The sequence below is a fragment of the Ovis aries genome, chromosome 22 (genome assembly GCF_016772045.2).
Source record: "Ovis aries strain OAR_USU_Benz2616 breed Rambouillet chromosome 22, ARS-UI_Ramb_v3.0, whole genome shotgun sequence".
In the NCBI taxonomy this organism is placed as follows: domain Eukaryota; kingdom Metazoa; phylum Chordata; class Mammalia; order Artiodactyla; family Bovidae; genus Ovis; species Ovis aries.
The window spans coordinates 9,759,662-9,774,089 of NC_056075.1; the positions used below are offsets into that span (position 1 = coordinate 9,759,662).

Genomic DNA, 14,428 nt, shown 5'->3' on the forward strand with positions numbered 1-14,428 from the left:
ATTTATGTTAAGTGCTGTAGCAGAAACTTGCTAGATGTTCATCAACTTGCTTTTTCACTCTTCCTACATACATGTTCAGTTCAGTTCAGTTCAGTCGCTCAGTCGTGTCCGACTCTTTGCAACCCCAGGAATCGCAGCATGCCAGGCCTCCCTGTTCATCACCAACTCCCAGAGTTCACTCAGACTCACATCCATCGAGTCCGTGATGCCATCCAGCCATCTCATCCTCTGTCGTCCCTTTCTCCTCCTGCCCCCAATCCCTCCCAGCATCAGAGTCTTTTTAATGAGTCAACTCTTTGCATGAGGTGGCCAAAGTACTGGAGCTTCAGCTTTAGTATCATTCCCTCCAAAGAAATCCCAGGGTTGATCTCCTTCAGAAAGGACTGGTTGGATCTCCTTGAAGTCCAAGGGACTCTCAAGAGTCTTCTCCAACACCACAGTTCAAACGCATCAATTCTTTGGCACTCAGCCTTCTTCACAGTCCAACTCTCACATCCATACATGACCACAGGAAAAACCATAGCCTTGACTAGACAGACCTTAGTCGGCAAAGTAATGTCTCTGCTTTTCAATATGCTATCTAGGTTGGTCATAACTTTTCTTCCAAGGAGTAAGCGTCTTTTAATTTCATGGCTTCAGTCACCATCTGCAGTGATTTTGGAGCCCAAAAAAATAAAGTCTGACACTGTTTCCACTGTTTCCCATCTATTTCCCACGAAGTGATGGGACCAGATGCCATGATCTTCATTTTCTGAATGTTGAGCTTTAAGCCAACTTTTTCACTCTCCACTTTCACTTTCATCAAGAGGCTTTTTAGCTCCTCTTCACTTTCTGCCATAAAGGTGGTGTCATCTGCATATCTGAGGTTATTGATATTTCTCCCAGCAATCTTGATTCCAGCTTGTGTTTCTTCCAGTTCAGCGTTTCTCATGATGTACTCTGCGTATAAGTTAAATAAGCAGGGTGACAATATACAGCTTTGACGTACTCCTTTTCCTATTTGGAACCAGTCTGTTGTTCCATGTCCACTTCTAACTGTTGCTTCCTGACCTGCATACAGATTTCTCAAGAGTCAGGTTAGGTGGTCTGGTATTCCCATCTCTTTCAGAATTTTCCACAGTTTATTGTGATCCACACAGTCAAAGGCTTTGGCATAGTCAATAAAGCAGAAATAGATGTTTTTCTGGAACTCTCTTGGTTTTTCCACGATCCAGCAGATATTGGCAATTTGATCTCTGGTTCCTCACATGGGTAGACTACAATTCCAGCTTCCCTTCCAAACAGGTGTGGTCATGTAACTGTTCTAACCAACAGGATGTAAGCCCTCCTGAGGTGTGCTACAAGTGCCCTGTTTGCTCTCCTCTGTTCTTTTTCTTAACCACTGACTTGATTTCTATGAGCACAGTGACTCTGTAAGCCACCTGATGAAGTTGGCAGAGTCAAAAGATGGAAGGAGTCTGGGTCTCTGAATAACCTCTCTGATGAAAGCTACCCAGTAATCATAAACATCTGTCTGGGTCTTAAGGGAATAAGAATCAAACTTCTGTTATGCTCAGACCACTCAACTTTTTGTGTGTTTGTTACAAAAACTAATGCTACAAAACAAGGGTCATACAAGATTACATCATTATCATGTTTCAGAGCAAGAATTTGAATCTGAGTCTTTCAAATTCTTCCCACAATGATAATCTTACTGATAATATAAAAAATTATCCATGTTAATGATAATTGTTGTTAAGTTGTTAAGTCATGTCCAGCTCTTTTGTGACCTCATGGACTGTAGCCTGCCAGGCTCCTCTGACCATGGGATTCTTCAGGAAAGAATACTGCAGTGGGTTACCATTTCTGTCTGCAGAGGATCTTCCCAATGGATTGAACCTGAGTTGCCTGCATTGGTAGGCAGGTTTTTTACCACTGAGCCACAAGGGAAGCCATTAATGATAATTAATATTACCTTATTTCAGACTGTATTTCAACCTAAATTGTCTCCAGTTACAACCCCACCAAGTTTTGAATTTATCTGCAACAAGTCTTCTTCTACCTCTAAAAGACTCAGTATCTTCCCTCTGAAGACTTTAGGACTAGACTTACACATCCTCTCATCTGGCCTACAATTCCTGCTCAGGTATGAAGTAAAAATGGGGACATCAAGTCAGATGACTTCAAGATACCGAACCATGGAATATTTTATTTAGGCACCAAACGTGCTAATATCCCACAGAAATCGTTCCCCAGCACACACTTGGAAAAGTCTGACTTGATGTCACCATTTGTGCTTTGTAAGGTGAGAAGGTGTCTTTTCTACAGGAATGTCTTTTAATAGGATAATAGGTACTGAGATTTTTTAAGATAGGGGTAAAGCCAGTAGCATTTTGCACACTTGATGACAGAGTCCCCTCCTAAAGAGCATATCAAGGAACTGATGTTCCATTGAACATATTTTGGAAAGCACAATCCTAAGTATATTGAGTCATACTCATAAGCATTGGGATGGGTCTAATACTTGGCATTTAGCTCCTCTTTTCCCAAGGAGACTTTTCTTTCTGGTTAGTGTACTGTCTATTTCTGACACTGGACAAATGGTTATTCTTGACCTTTGTCAGGTTTGGGCTACTAACCCTTTACCCTCTGGCTCTCTCCAAAACTTGACAGCAGACTTTATTTTGTGAACTCAACTCTGCCACCCTTTGTCTATTTTGTTGCTTCCCTACCCCTTCTTTTGTTAAGTATGTGTATTTATAGTATGAATTTTTGGTTCAATCAAACACCCCCAAATAAAGGCTGGAGTTGGGTAGTGTTAGTAACAAAGAGACAATTCTTACTGGTCTACTTAAATACCAGTACAAATAAAACTGAGTGGAGCTACATTATATGGACATTTATATTATGTGAATTCAAATAGATATACTTAGCACCTTGGCCCCAGAGAGTGAGAAAAAATTGTTTAAATTTATTTATTTATTTTTGGCTATGCTGGGTCATCACTGTTAAAGGGGCTTTTCTCTAGCTGGTGAGCGGGGCCTGCTCTCTAGTTGTAGTGCAAGGGATTCTCATTTTGGTGGCCTCTCTTGCAAAGCACAGGCTCTAGGCATGAGAGCTTCAGGAGCTGTGGCTTGCAGGCTTTAAAGCACAGGCTCAGGAGTTGTGGCTATGGACTGAGTCGCATCTGGGATCCACCTGGATCAAGGATCAAACCCTTGTCTCCTGCTAACAGGGGGCCTCCTATAATTTAAAATTTACATAACCCCAAATTAATTTTTCATAAAACTGACAAAGAAAGGAAGGAAGGTATTTCTTTGCTGTCTGAAGTGGCATCACCATGGTGTACCATTTGGCAAAAACATGGTTCCCAGATACCTGACCCTCAAGCTTTAAAACTGTGAGATTGTTTATACATTTTAAAAAGTGTTGTTGTTTTCTTTCTGGTATTTCTATGGTTTCAAAGGGCTTCCCAGATGGCAGTAGTGGTAAAGAATCTGCCTGCCAATGCAGGGAGATGCCAGAAACTTGGGTTTGATTCCTGGGTCAGGAAGATCCCCTGGAGGAGGAAATGGCAACGCTCTCCAGTATTCTTGCCTGGAAAATTCCATGGACAGAGGAGCCTGGAGGGCTACAGTCCATGGCATCGCAAAGAGGTGAACATGACTGAGAGTGCATGTCTGTACACATACATGATTTCAAAAGCTGCCATCTTGTGAAAATTTATTAATATTCTCATGTTGTACTCTTTCAAGTTTGCATAGCTCTGATTTTATAAACTGGCTACTGCATTGTAGTGGTGGGTACTTTCACTCACCATCCTACTCCACTTGCCCAGCGATTTACTCTGTTAGGCTGTATGACTGCTATTTCTTTCTTTCCTGTGCACCTTTCACAGTAGAAAATATCACTCTGGCCTACAAATGCAAACTCACAATTTCATCTGGCCTCACCCAAATAAACTGAAATCTACTGAATGTTAGCAAAATGGCTATACTGAATTTATTGAACATTAAGTCACTCTTCAAAATATCATGTAGTTTTAAGGTATTTCCAAAGATAATTTTGAATATACATGATTCTTTTCTTTATGTGTCAACCTTTACAACCTTATCTTCCACATGAGACATGAATCTACTTGAAGAGAATGGAAATTATTTGTTGCCAACCCAGCATCACTATTCTCTTCTTTCTTCCCCACAAACTCATATTTTATTCAGCTATCTATTCTTATGTGGGGTGTTTCCCAGGTGGCTTCAGAGTAAAGAATCTGCCTGTCAATTCAGGAGACTCAGGAGACACGGATTCAATCCCTGGGTGGAGAAGATCCCCTGGAGGATGAGAAGTAAAGGACAACCCATTACAGTATTCTTGCCTGGGAAATCCCATGGACAGAGGAGCCTGGTGGGCTAGAGTCCACGGGGTTGTGAAAAGCTGGACATGACTGAGTGACTAAGCACACAGGCATGCACTCATATGACTCAAGGGAAGATGATCCTAATACCAGTTCCAGGAGTAGATCTTGATTTGTCTGTAGGATTGTAATGGTAGTCCCACCCCCGCTTGGCAGTGATTGGTTTCAGACTTGTGAGTAACCCACGATGGCCTGTAACACAATTATGACCTATAATACAAGATAGTCTGTTGAGGGGTTTCTGGAAAGATTTCCTTGATCTCAGAAAAGGACAGAGACAGTAACAGTTCTTATTCCTCCTAAGCATGTTGCTGGGTTTGGATGTGACTCCAACAGTTATTGCCATCTTGCTACCACTCCTCTAAGGATGTCAACATTAAGAATGGAAGAGAGCATTTCTCTGATAATGAGTGACGTTGAGCATCTTTTCATGTGTTTGTTAGCCATCTGTTTGTCTTCTTTGGAGAAATGTCTGTTTGGTTCTTTGGCCCATTTTTTGATTGGGTCGTTTATTTTTCTGGAATTGAGCTGCAGGAGTTGCTTGTATATTTTTGAGATTAATTCTTTGTCAGTTGCTTTGTTTGCTGTTATTTTCTCCCATTCTGAAGGCTGTCTTTTCACTTTGCTTGTAGTTTCCTTCATTGTGCAAAAGCTTTTAGGTTTAATTAGGTCCCATTTGTTTATTTTTGCTTTTATTTCCATTACTCTGGGAGGTGAGTCATAGAGGATCCTGCTGTGATTTACGTCGGAGAGTATTTTGCCTATGTTTTCCTCTAGGAGTTTATAGTTTCTGGTCTTACGTTTAGATCTTTAATTTATTTTGAGTTTATTTTTGTGTATGGTGTTAGAAAGTGTTCTAGTTTCATTTTTTTACAAGTGTTTGACCAGCACCATTTGTTGAAGAGATTGTCTTTTCTCCATTGTATATTCTTGCCTCCTTTGTCAAAGATAAGGTGTCCATAGGTGCGAAGATTTATCTCTGGGCTTTCTATTTTGTTCCATTGATCTATATTTCTGTCTTTGTGCCAGTACCATACTGTCTTGATGACTGTGGCTTTGTAGTAGAGCCTGAAGTCAGGCAGGTTGATTTCTCCAGTTCCATTCTTCTTTCTCAAGATTGCTTTGGCTATTTGAGGCTTGAGGTTCCATCTCACGCTGATCAGAATGGCTGTTATCCAAAAATCTACAAACAATAAATGCTGGAGAGAGTGTGGAGAAAGGGAACCCTCTTACACTGTTGGTGGGAATGCAACCTAGTACAGCCACTATAGAGAACAGTGTGGAGATTCCTTAAAAACTGGAAACAGAACTGCCATATGACCCAGCAATCCCACTGCTGGGCATACACACCAAGGAAACCAAAATTGAAAGAGACGTGTACCCCAATGTTCATTGCAGCACTGTTTATAATAGCCAGGACATGGAAGCAACCTAGATGTCCATCAGCAGATGAATGGATAAGAAAGCTGTGGTACATATACACAATGGAATATTACTCAGCCATTAAAAAGAATATATTTGAATCAGTTCCAATGAGGTAGATGAAACTGGAGCCTATTATTATGCAGAGTGAGTAAGCCAGAAAGAAAAACACCAATACAGTATACTAACGCATACATATGGAATTTAGAAAGATGGTAATGATAACCCTATATGCGAGACAGAAAAAGAGACACAGATGTATAAAACAGTCTTTTGGACTCTGTGGGAGAAGGCGAGGGTGGGATGATCTGAGAGAATAGCATTGAAACATGTATATTATCATATGTGAAACAGATTGCCAGTCCAGGTTTGATGCATGAGACAGGGTGCTCAGGGCTGGTGCACTGGGATGACCCAGAGGGATGGGATGGGGAGGGTGGTGGGAGGGGGGTTCAGGATGGGGAACACATGTATGCCCATGGCTGATTCATGTCAATGTATAGCAAAACCACTACAATACTGTAAAGTAACTAGCCTCCAATTAAAATAAATAAATTTAAAAAAAGAAAAAACTCTTAGAAAAAAAAAAAGAATGGAAGAGAGCAGAGATGGATAAATCCTAGGTCCTTGAAGACACTGCTCTTTTACTGACTCAATCAGTCACAAACTCTCCCTAGCTTCTTCCTTCTAATGTATCAGTTAGATTGGACTGCCATAGACTGGATGGCTTAAAAAACAGACATTTACTTCTTTTAGTTCCGGCGAAGGGAAGTCCAAGCTCAAGGTCCTGGTTGATTTGGTTTCTGGTGAGGACTCTCTTTCTGGCTCACAGACAGAAGGTTTGACATACAACATGAGAAGATCAAGGGCTATTTGCCTTTTCTCAAAACAAAGCAGTTGTCGAGTTAAAAATGGTTAGTCCATTGCTATTACAGGGCATTTCATGAACTGCTGATTGTACATATATGCAATATCATGTTAACATAAACAGGCCAGCCCTTAGGGAGTTTTAAGTTATAAAAGAAACATTTTTCTAAGATCACGTGCTCTGATATAAAAACCATACTCCAGCCCAGTTCTGTCATTATAAAGTTCTGGCAAGCCAAGAGATGTTAGTTGGTGATTTTATCAGGCAAAACTTTTAACTAATGCTTGATGAAACCATCGCTGCACCATAAAACACCATAACAAATTGCAGTGACGATTCTTTTTAAGAACTTAGTCATTTTAGATCATTACGGTTTCTTCCACAAAAAGTAGTATCTTAGTGATCACTACAATTCTACAAATAAGAATATGCTTTCACCTTTATGACCAAAAGGAATCAGTTATGTTTATTCTTGCAATTCAAATCTAATTTTAGTATCTTCAACAAAAAGGGTGGAGTGTAGATTTTCTCCTATCCTAGTAAAGCTCATATGAAACATTTTACCTATTATTTTACTTACATTGTATACAAAGTAATTTTATGTAGTCTTCTAGATGAACATTAAATAAATAAAATTATATCGTAGTGAAGGATTTTCATAATGTAGCAAAATTCACTTTTTATATCCAGCCTGGCAAGTGAAAAGAGCAGTACTCATCAAATTTTAAAAACAAAACCAAATAAAAAAAAACAAACTCCATCAAGAAACAAATGATGAGAGATCAATTTGCATATAGATGGATCCATATTAACGCAATAGAAACTTGGGCCATTTTGAAATCTTAAACCTTCTGACACTATTTTCATAAACTCAAGTAATACAAACCATGTGGTGAATGATTTTCTGAAAAACTTTGCTGGTTTCACTGCGTATTTATTATTGGCCAAATGTGACATTAAATTTTATCCCCCGTGGCTTGGAGTTAAATGCTTGCTCTGTTCAGAATGGCAACACTCAATTAAACAGCATTTTTCATGATCTACACCCACCATTGTTACTGTATTTAAGGGAAATAATGGGGGTACTGACCTATATTGCGTTTCTTATTATCAATGGAGATGAAGCGAATGCAGGGATTACTGGTGATGTACCGCCCAGCCCAAGGGACATCAATCTTCGTGCCAGCTTCATAAAAGAGGCCCAGAGCGTAGCGAGAGGAGTAGCTCACAGACTCCAGTTGCTGCCTTTGGCATTCACTAATTACTGTGGAAGAAAAAGTACAGGGCATCAAACTTGAAAATATCATCTTTCCTTTCAGTACATCAAATACCACACTCCTTTAAATCAGTTCCAACTGTTTTTACTGACTCCATCTCACTTATGATGAATTTTGAAAGGTAATGTAAAATAGCATCAGCTCTAATTTCTTTGCAGAATGATTACTGTCCTTGGCACACTCGTTTTCATCACACTGAAGGTCCAAACTCTTTAGACTGGCATTTAAAATGTCTCTGAGTCTGACACTAAGTTGTTTTTCTAGCTTTGTATCCTAGTAATTATCCTGGGACTGGCTGGCAACATTGCAACATGATAGATCCCATTCACGGAGCACTTACTGTGGACCAGGGTCTTTGCCAGACATGTAACATGAGCATTTCACTCTATCCAGCAACCACCATACAAGGTGGGTATTATTCCCATGGTATAGGAGGAGACTAATGATTCATCTCATGGATCTCTTAAGTTCTCCCATGTCATACAGTCACTGTTCACTTGTCATCTTTCTGCCAGTCAATTAGCATAGTTTCTGGAGCACAGGGACTATGCCTTAGTCTTTTTTGTTACAGTCCTCTACCCTACTCATTACAAAAATACAAAGGATGAATGTATAGAGGAATAGAAAGGCAAACGAGACATGCAAAATTAGTTAAAATGTAGGAGGTAAATAATCAAAAAATGGAAAAATACTGGGAAATGAATTAGGCAGGTTTGGGTTCAAAACCCAACTCTACCACTTAGTAGGTAGGTGACCCTGGTCAAGCTATTAATACTTATTCTAACTATAATTCTTGTCTATAAGTGGTAAAATAGGATGCATTAGTCTGTTGTGAGGATTATATGAATAATGCATATCACAATGCATGGCATATGATAAGTGTTCATTATTTTTTTCTATTATAGAGAGAAAAATATTTAGGAAAATGGGACAATGTTCCATCCTGGGATGAAAAAGGAAAGATGCCCCCCCCCCACCCCCCAGCTTACATTTTAATCTCCATCTCCAGTCTTCCTATCTTTAAGGGTCTCAGGGAGCTTCTTGTTCATGTATTCGCATTAATAATCTGAGTCTCAGAGAAGGCCATAGTTCTACTCTGAAGGCATAAGGCAAGCAGTTCAGAAATGGAACATATGAAAAATTCTCATTTACTTGGTAAAAAATATCCTAATCTAGTAGGCAAACCTCAAGGATTGTGATGCTCTTGCTGCTAAGTCACTTCAGTCCTGTCTGACTCTTTGCAACCATATGGACAATAGCCTGGCAGGCTTCTCTGTCCATGGGATTCTCCAAGCAAAAATACTGGAGTGGATTGCCATGCCCTCTTCCAAGGAATCTTCCCAACCCAGGGATCGAACCTGTGTCTCTGATGTTTTCCTGCACTCACAGGCAGATTCTTTACCACTAGAGCTACCTGGGAAGCCACCTGGGAAGGATGGGGATAACTTTAGCTAAACTTTAGAGAAGTGGCTTTTGGAGGAAGACAGAAGGGAAGAAGGGTATTCAATAAATTATTTAAGCACAGTAATAATCCTAACATTATCACAGCATATTCTTGGCTACAAAACACTTTTAGAACCAAGACTTCATTTAATCTTCACAAAATCCCTGCAAGATAGATGATTTTGCCGCCCTAATTTTATATCACTATGAAGCTGAGATTCAGAGAGGTTAAGTAACTTGCCCTAGGTTACACAGCTTCCAAGTTTGTGTGGCCAAGATGAAGCAGGAATTCCTGCACTGGAGTCATGCATATCTTCATCACTTCCACACTTCCCTTCCAGATCTGCACGTCTGAGCTTTAAGATGAACTTTAGCACTGCTTTCTCCTCTGACATTACCGGTTACTTTGCACTCAGAAGTAAAAGCCATTGTTTCTTTTAACCATCATTTTCAGTCTTATTAAAAGATTTAATTACTTGATAAATGAGTGATCTTCTGACACTGGCCTTGTTACACTCGTATCCTGGGCTTCATTTTATTATTTAACCTACTTTTGGAGCTATGGGGCCTGATATTACGCTTACTGCTTTTCTTTATGAAAACACAGATCTTCAGAAATCATAAAATATTCTCACTAGGAAGAGAGAGGAGGAGACGAAGGAGACTCATACTAGCAGGTGAGCACATATTATGGGCTTGAGGGCTATCATGGTTTCCCATTTTTTTCAGTTAAAAAAATAAACCAACAAAACTGTGAAATCAGCTATTTTAGCAACTGAAAGGGCTTAAAACTCTCCCTTTTTTTAAAAAAAAACATATTTTTTTCTTCGTACAAAAACTGAAGGGTCAACTAGGTTGACAACCAAACTGGACCTTTTCCTCCCCTGCCACACACATTAGTACATTTAGCTAGTTTTTAGACAAGCTGCCAAGTAGCAAATCCCACTGGGTAGCCTTTTGAAAAGGTAATTGATATCTATATAGAAACAGAGATTAACCTTAGACACCCTTGTCTGCTCCAGGGGCTCTACAATTCATTCTGAGAACAGGGAGGCACGACTTTTGACTGAAACAATCGCAATTTCTATACAGATTCACTTCCAAATAATTTTATCTTCTGGGCCTAGAAAGTTTTGATTGTTGCAGGATCTAACAGAATGGTTTTATTTTGTTTGAAAATTTTTGTAATGCAAATTGCTGGAGGGAGCTGCCCTAGGTCCTAAATATATACATTTTGGCAAGGAAAATAAATGAGTTCTTTACTATCATGTATTTAAAAGGGCCACATAATAAAGGCTCATGTAAAAGTGCTTGATTCAAATATAATAAAACTTTACTTGGATGTCACTCTCAATTAATTCTAAACCACAAGAATTACATAATTTTTGTAATTATACACACACAAACACACATGCATATATAGTATATATATATAAAATTAATATAATTTATGGCTATCTGATGTAAATAAAGTGACTATAAGTTGTATTGCAGGGGGTAGTTTATAGTTTACATTCATACTTCTGTCAATTAGGAGAACTGTTCTTATTCCATTCTCCTTGTGCCAACGCCAGTGTGTACAGGAGTACATGCGGGCTTGGGGGAGGGGAAGAACTGAAGAGGGAAGGAGAGAGAAACAGAAGACCTGACTGCTGCTCCTGAATAAATTAAGTACATATTTAATTTCATTTTTTTGTTTGTTTCTTAAGTAATTTAATTCTTTAGTTGCCTAACATATAGAAGAGGGTTGGACATACATATTTTGCCTTAATTCCTGTGTGGTTTGGTGACGATCTCATTCATTCATTCATTCATTGCTTGCTACATGATGGCAGGCATTGTTCTTGATGTTAAGGATATAATAAAGTCCCTGCTTTCAGGTAGCTTACATATACCAGTTATCAATAAATAACCAAGTAAATGGTATGTCAGTTGGTGACACAAATTATAAAGAAAAATAAAGCAGGGTAAAGGGATAAAAGTGACAGGTCTGGGCAGTAAGGCTATTTTAAATAGGCTTTCAAGGATGTGTCCCCTTTGAGGATTTTATTCTGATTGATATGGGAACCATTGCTACTGGTTATGAGCCAAGGACAGATGTAACCTGGCTTCTATTTTAAAAACTATCCTGGCTACAAATGAGGACTCCAAGGATGCCTGAGAGGAACTGGGGAAAATAGGTATTGAAGTAGTCTTAGGTTGGAGGTAACAGCAGAGAAGATCAGAAGTAGTTACATTTTGGATGTAATACATGTCTATGTGTATACATGTGTGTATAAATACATACATTTGCATTATACATTTTTAATAAATATATGTATGCATGTATTATATATATATCACATATATATATAATTTTAATTAAGGCTTAACTATACTTACAGAAAAGAATGCCTTAAGTTTTCATAAAGTGAATGTACCAGAATAATCATTTTGCCAACAAAGGTCTGTATAAGTCAAAGCTATGCTTTTTCCAGTAGTCACATGCGGATGCCGGAGTTGGACCACAGAGAAGACTGAGCACTGAAGAACTGATGCTGTCAAACTGTGGTGCTGGAGAAGACTTTTCAGAGTCCCTTGGACAGCAAGGAGATCAAACCAGTCAATTCTAAAGGAACTCAACCCTGAATATACATTGGAAGGATTGATACTGAAGTTAAAGCTCCAATATTTTGGCCACCTGATGTGAGGAACTGACTCACTGGAAGAGATCCTGATGCAGGGCAAGACTGAAGGCAAAAGGAGAAGGGGGTGGCAGAGAATGAGATAGATAGATAGCATTACCGGCTCAATGGACATGAATTTGAGCAAACTCTGGGAGATAGTGGAGGACAGAGGAGCCTGCATTCCGCAGTCCACGGGGTCTCAAACAGTCAGACACAATTTAGCGATTAAGCAACAACAACACACTGTATCTATTCTACCTCTGATGGACATTTGGATTGTTTGCAGTTTTGACAATTATAAACGTAACGTAAAGAACATATGTATGTGCTTCTTTTGTGTATCTACTAGGGATTCCTCGATCATGGAACAAAGTGTGATATATTCTACTCGTTTGGAATGATAGAGATCAATCTCTTCAAAACAAATCCTTGGGCCCAGGAGTCTTCCTAATGAAAGTATTTTATGATTTCTGAAGGCCTGTTATTTTTCAAAAAAAAAAAAAAAAAAAAGCAACACAGTAATGTATTCACCTGAATTTCTCCTTCCTGACGGCTGATGTTTTTTGTCACAACAATGACTATTTCAATAATAATAGTAAAACAAACACCTTTTAGCATTAGTTTGATATTCATTATCAATACTATAGCTAATGGTAAATGTTATATTGATGGGAAATCTGTGCTCACAGCAGTAACCTCCTCCTAGAAGTTTTTTTGTTTATAGCCAGTTATAGAGGATGGCTAATTTCCCAATTTGTTACCATATATGAAGAATTTCAGCTCAGGGACAGTTGAAGTTAGGAAGTCAGTTTGTAGTATAATTATTTAAGCTCTCCATCAGTGGATACTAGCTACTCTTGATTTACTTATTATTGTTTTATCTTTTATATTGAATTCCAAGAATATCAAGAAATTTTATGCACAAATTCATTCTTAATCTTAGATCATCTAATTCTGTGGGTACATGAAACCAATAGTATTTTAGCTGAATAGCCAGTTGTTCTTTACTCAAAGTGGTTGTAGAAATAGCGCTGAAAGATCTATTTTCCATATATAGTTCTCCTAGCGGGCCAGTAGAGTCTAAACTTCTACCAATCATGAGCCATTCCTTTTGTGTAAAAGCATCACAGAACCAGTCTCATTTCATTTCACCTGGAATAAATTGGACGTTCATGTGGATTCTATGAGTATTGAAGTCATCACGCCTGGAAGCACAGTTTCAAAAATAGCTTTGGCAAGCACTAAATCTAAAGTTTACTGGGGACAGACTTCAGCAGTTGTATCTATGTGAGATTTCCCCAGGGAAATATTTCTTCCATCCTGAGAGGTATCTCTGGAGTTAGAAAAATTTGGGTTTGAAATCTGGCTCTGACCCAGAATCTGTGTGACCTTGGTCAAATTGCTCAATCCCCCTAAGCATCTGTTTTCTTATAAAATGAGAATGAGAACAGTGCTGCCCTTAAAGGATTGTTAAGAAAATTAAATGAGATAATATCAAGTGCTTAGCATAATGCCTAACATATAAGTGTACCACAAAAACCCAGCACTGCAATTCTTGAATTTAAATACCTTTCGAGGTGTCTATATATAAAGCATAACATACTTTAGAAAAAGTTTTTTGAAGCCTTTAGAGGCAATATCCTAAGTTTCAAGCACATCAAGATAATACTAAATCAAAGATATCTCTTTGGTAGGTAAAGTATACATACTGGGTACACTTCACTTTTCAGAGCAGAGGGTGAAAAACCAAAACATTTCTTTGAAAAGTAAGATGTATTAAAGATTCTAAAACCATTTCAGATAATAGTTTTTGAAAAATTAAAATAAACCATGGACTTCTTTAGCTATCTAATCTAGAATGCTGACTGTTTGAAGATTTATTTTTTGAAAGTAATGAAAACCCATATTTTGTATCATCATTATCCTAGTACACTGGCATTACATTTTCTTAATCCTAATCCTAGCCCAGGATTATATAAAAATGAAAGGTGCCAAATAAATGGGCTTCTCTGTATTATCAAAAACAAAAATACCTTTATTAAAAATTTAAGATTAAGCTGGTTTCACACTCATGTTTAGGGAGAATGCTAATCATTATCTAAATACAAACTTTAACAGGTACATTCCACCTAGTTGCTACACATAGCTGTTTTTTTGGGGGGGGCAGAGGGAGTAATTCAGTTCAGTTCAGTCACTCAGTCAAGTCCGACTCTTTGCGACCCCAATGACTGCAGCACGCCAGGCCTCCCTGTCCATCACCAACTCCTGGAGTTTACTCAAATTCATGTCCATTGAGTCAGTGATGCCATCCAACCATCTCATCCTCTGTTGTCCCCTTCTCCTCCCACCTTCAATCATT

General features: G+C 38.6%; 1 protein-coding gene across 6 annotated transcripts in view; it reads right to left on the bottom strand.

Moving 5' to 3' along the window:
* RNLS (renalase, FAD dependent amine oxidase) overlaps window positions 1–14,428 on the bottom strand; it is a 363,618-nt gene that overhangs the window by 144,541 nt on the left and 204,649 nt on the right. For all 6 annotated transcript variants that reach the window (XM_060404926.1, XM_027960410.2, XM_060404929.1 and 3 more), the window contains one exon: window positions 7,774–7,947. In XM_060404926.1, the coding sequence (XP_060260909.1) occupies window positions 7,774–7,947 (174 nt within the window). The remainder of the gene's footprint in view (window positions 1–7,773; window positions 7,948–14,428) is intronic.